We start from the raw sequence: 5412 nt of genomic DNA on the forward strand, positions 1-5412 counted from the left end.
TTGGGGGTCCGCCAAACACCTTGGTTTGGGGGCCCGCTTCAGGATGTGGGGACCATGACCTCGGTACATTAGTTAGTAAAATGTTGCTTAAATCTGAATTATTTATTTTTCACTGAATGACGTTCGATAAAATCTTAACAAGTATAAGTCATTATAGAGTTTAGACGGATAGACATTATTGACACCATAAAAAATAAATCCTTTGTTATAAAATATAGAAGCAAAAGTTGCTAAACTATGTATGGTGACTTACTGATTTGTCATTTGAAAACTTTTAATACTTGTCTGAAACAGGCAACAATAACTAAACAGGAATAGTTACTTTAGCGTGTCATAATATGATCGCTTTGGTCGAGATTATTAAAAAGCAAAAGTCACCAAACTACATTTTAGCCACCTTGCCTCCTTCAAAATCTTCCAGACGTATTAATAAAATTAGCATCAGAAAGTAAAAGTAACTTAAAGAATTTACTAAGAAGTGACACTTTCAAATTGCGATATCTCGAAATGAAGTTTTTGGGTTGTTGACTTTTGCCTGAATGGTGACTATATTGCCATGACTATTTTAGACTGCTAGTGTTGTAATTAACTGGGATACAATAAGTAGGAGAGCGATATCTTTTTTTTAGGTTATGATTTCACATTTATGGTAACGTTACACTGGACTATGTGTAATCTTAATATAAATTTAAAAAAATGATGTGCACTAATAACACTTCCTACAAAAATAACTGTCAGACATGAAATGATTTAATTCAAATTATAAAATGGGGCATATAAAGATATTTATTATAAAAAAATATGTATTTTTTTTACTTTATAGGTTTAAGTAGATTTAATTACTATAAAGACTTACATTTCAATTCATATTTATGAGTTGGTCCCATTTAAAAACATTCTTTTATGAATTATAGCGGTAGTAAGTATTTTCAAGAGTTTGATGGTTATTAGATAATTTAACATTGTGGTTTTATTATTAGTTAGTGATTTATTAATTCAATACTGGTTTATGTTTTATGGTTTATGAAACGGTCCATTCGGGTGATACAAATTATGAAAACATTTGGACATTACATTATGAGTTTGTTTTAATGCAATGATTAATATTTTTTTGTATACTGTTATGTTATATGTATTTATGTTGAACAGGCAACTTTGTCTTATAACATTCACATTTTTATTATGTTATAGATTTGTGTTATCGTAAATTTTGATCAGTAATTAAAACTGATTTTAAATTTCAAACTTTACCAAATATTGTCTCTGGGTTAAGTGTTATGATAATATGTCAAAATGATTCACATAACAGTCTCCATAATGTGCGGATGAAATGTTCTCAAAGAGCTGTTCTGTAAATGCTATTGTGGGTTGATTGTTGATACGATGAGGCTCTCTCCTTGTACAACAGTAAAAGGTTTTTCTGCCAGGTCAGTAGCAGGAAATTTAAAGTTGAGATCGTCATTCTCACCGAAAATAACTAGCTGATTATCAAATATTTTGTCAGTCTGGGGTCCACGTTTGTCTTCGTTAGTGTAGTACTGAGCTGTACGCCTTTTCGAATAGCATATTCCTCCAGTCAGTCCGGCAAGAATAATCACCACTAATAATAGTAGCGTTGCGATAAAGCTCAACCGGCCTTCTTCAGCTAGTATTCCTGCTTCTCCTTGCATAAATCGAGCACCGCTGTCTCCACACCATTCTAACTCTGATTGTGTCAACCAGCTCACTCTATATCCCGCCAATCCTTTGGGTGCCGTGCATATCAATTCACCGAGCGAGGCATTCAGATATGTAGTCTTCAGAAACAGGAACATGCTCCCAATATTGCAAAGATCGCAAACCCATGGATTAAAGTCCAAGTCAACTTTTGGTATACCTTCCATCCTTATCAATGATTTTTCATCGATTCCAGTAAATCGGTTATTTGTTAAATCTAATTCCAGTAAATAAGGCGTAGGGACAAGAACTTGCTCAGGGAATGTTACAAAATGATTTCCTGACAAGTTCAACGATTTCAGTTGTTGATTATTGGCAAACATACCGAGTGGCAAGTCTGATAAGCCAAGATGTGCCAGTCCCAAATCGCGCAGATTCAACAATATCTGTAGAACAAAAGTAATGTCTTCAATGCCAATGTGATTTCCACTGATGTTTAAAACCCACAACGAATCAGCCACCGGGTGAAATGATTGGACATCTAGTTTGTCCAGCTTATTAAAACTTAGATCTAAATCATTCAATATCGATAAGTTAGTGAAAGCTGTAGTGGTGACCATCGCCAGGCGGTTTCTAGAGAGAGAAAGGCTTTGCAATTGATTTTGGTTCTCGAATGTCTTTTCCAAAACGACAGGTAACTGATTACCGTCGTATTTAAGATATTGCAATTTCTTCAAATCTCTGAATTCGTCAGCCATAACATACTTAAAATTATTTTCTCCCAAGTCAAGGTAAGTAAGGCCGGCGAGAAGGTGATACAGCTGTGTGTTGATCATTCTCAATTGACAACGACGACATTTCAATATTTTCAACTCTTGGATATCTTTGAAAACGTCTGGGACTAATTCTTTAAGAGGGTTTTCACTCAAATTCAACTCTCTAAGTTTACCGAGAGACCTGAATAGCCTGGGAACTAAAACGGATATGCGATTATTCGATAGAGATAAGATTCTAAGCTCTGAAGCGTGTCTGAATGTTTCACTTGGCATTTCTTCGATGATGTTATTGTCCAGTCTTAAATTCTCCAGACTTACAAGACCCCTAAAGTTGTGGTCTATGATACTGGAGATATTGTTATTGGTGAGATTAAGAACTTTCAAATTCTGCAGGCCCCAGAATGAATAGTGGCCGATGGTCGGCACGTTGGACAAAACTATGTGGAGCTCTTCCAGTTTTACGAAAGGCTTCGGCTGGGTAAAGATGGGTCCTATGGTGAGATAGTTCATGGAGTATTTGTCGGGTGCCGATATGACGATGACTTGAGTGGACAGGTCCATCTGGTCGACTGGGATGGTTGTCATGTCGCCTTGGATGCACATGACGCTGTTACGGCCTTTATCGTCGACGAGGCAGCGGCACTGGTTCGGGCAGGTCGTTACTGCAGCGGCACTCAGCGTCATCGATATTAGCATCATTGCCCACAGTAGCGTCATTCTGAAACAATTAAAAAAATACATTAGATTCAGTATAACAGAAAAAAATGATTCAGAGAAGTTTTTTAATGGATAGCCAATGATTAATAATTGTATAATGCACAAGACAGTGTCAGATCAGTGTTACTCGTGATACTGATGACCAATGACAAATCATGTTACAATATAAAATGCCTGATTTATTGAATTTTCATTTCAAAGAACGCCTATGCATTCTGAATTTTGAAGGCAGTTTGATTTTAAAATTGAATGATTGTACGTATGGTTGTATTGGTAATACGTTCATTATTTTCATCCTCTATTGGCAGCTCCAAAAAAATGGTGGCTTGCGTTCTGGTTTGAAGTCTGTTACTCTGTTTACATAATATACATACGTAATTCTTAGTGTTTTATTTGATTAATCATCTGTGGCGGCCTACATAAAATTGACGAGGAAGTATCTTCCCACAGGTTTTTAAAGTTAAAATATGTATTCAAATGTCACCTTAGGATATGGTGATATGTGAGATGTGTGAAAGGTTAAATTTAAGTACCTATTCTGCTTTATTTTGGCAATATCTGCACATAGCACCATGTATATAATTAACTAATTGAGTGAATCGAAAATTATACTGAAATGTCATAGTAGAAGTGTTAAGTTCTTTCCTAATGAACCTTCAATATTATATCACTTGCTAACTTAATCAGTATACTAGCCGGCAGGGTTTCCCAAACTTTTCCTGCGATGGAACACTTCACAAATCCTGAAATTTTAACGGAACACCTTGTTTGTAAATAATACACAATCAATAAATTAAAAAAAAATTAGAAAAAAATAATATTTACGTATATAATATATAATTATTATTTAATATATCCTATGAGTACAAAACCAAATTATTCAGGAGACAAAAAAATAAGTAAATATGTTTCAAGTCGGTTGACTATACAATTGGATGACATTAATAGTTTTACATTGATTGAATAATAAAAAAAAACATTAAAAAGGAAGGAAATAAACAATAAACCTTGATTATTCTCTTTATTAGCACATGACAGATATTGTCAGCATCTTTTTGATTACATAACAGGTATTTGTTGTGAACAAATTTTCATAATCAATTTTAGAAAAATGCAAACATCTATAAAAAAATATTATACATAGTATTTTATAATCAAGTTTACAGAAAATAAAATGAATCAAATAAAGAACATACTAACATGACAATCAAAATTATTTTTATAATATTTTGCTATGATATTTTAATTAGTTCTTGGAATTTGACGTAAACCGCAAATTATCATAGAATGTGATGATCCTTTTCAATACCTAACGTTTTTCAGCTCTTGAAGGTGACAATATTTGGATGCAAAAATGGGTATATCCTCGATATACATTTTGAGACAATATTATTGCCTGATTTTCTTCGTTGCAAAAGAGGTAGCCATTCACTTGAATAGCTCAAACAATAGTTGATAATATCACCATTCGGTAAATATTTTAATTGACGAATATCATCGACAGTAGGGTTTCCGGCTCTCTTGCCTGGCCTGAGTGATGTGAGATTTGTTTGTAACTGATCGTATTGTGAAAAAAATATCAAAATTTAGTACTTTCACTTTATATTGTTGCTTCTGTCGTGCTAATCTCATGCTATGTAATCCGATGGTGAATTTATTGGAGGTTTGAAATAATGTTTCAGCGTCGCATGAACACTGTCGGCCTCCATCATAGTGTGACCTTTTTCCAAAATATGTTGATAAAATATTGTTATCAATTTTTTCTTAGCCGTATCGCTAAGAGCACTGGCTAACACCTTATTGCGATTCTGGTAATTATATCCATCAGATATAAGTACCACTTCTTTATAGCTAGGGGTGGATTTTCTAAGTAATCCATAATGCATACTTGATACACCCCCATTTGCTTCATGCCATACGTATATGATGAAGTTATGAACTTGGAGTTTTTGCTTGTAATACATGGCAGAAGCATCTGTTTTGGGGCACAAAAGTACACTTTGGAAATCCATTGTCAATACCAATTTTTCAGAACTTGCACTCTCTTTTGAAGGATTTGAAGCAGCCCTATAAGAGTGTTTTTTCGAAGAGTTTCAACCGAAGGTTCCAACAACTCAGCTTGTTCTATACTATCTGAAGACACGGATATATTTTTCATTGACGACCGTAGAAGGATCATTATTTGTGTGTATAATATTATGTTGTTCACCTCAACTCCATTCCATTTAAAATATGAGTAAGTCCGTCGTCAGGGGGTAGCAAT

At 34.2% G+C, this 5412-nt stretch overlaps 1 protein-coding gene across 1 annotated transcript; it reads right to left on the minus strand.

Annotated features, from left to right (window-relative positions):
* Positions 1-1358: 1358 nt before the first annotated feature.
* On the minus strand, positions 1359-5161 carry LOC147079869 (uncharacterized). Its single transcript, XM_085945717.1, has 4 exons — positions 5038-5161; positions 3829-3892; positions 1685-3150; positions 1359-1645 (listed from the first exon to the last, which is right to left on the minus strand). Exons 1-4 carry the CDS (start codon positions 5159-5161, stop codon positions 1359-1361), a joined length of 1941 nt encoding a protein of 646 aa, XP_085801843.1.
* Between the last annotated feature and the right edge of the window lie 251 nt (positions 5162-5412).

This window comes from Rhyacophila brunnea, unplaced genomic scaffold, assembly GCF_057557595.1.
Source record: "Rhyacophila brunnea isolate RB1 unplaced genomic scaffold, BYU_Rbru_1.0 scaffold_1, whole genome shotgun sequence".
NCBI lineage: Eukaryota > Metazoa > Arthropoda > Insecta > Trichoptera > Rhyacophilidae > Rhyacophila > Rhyacophila brunnea.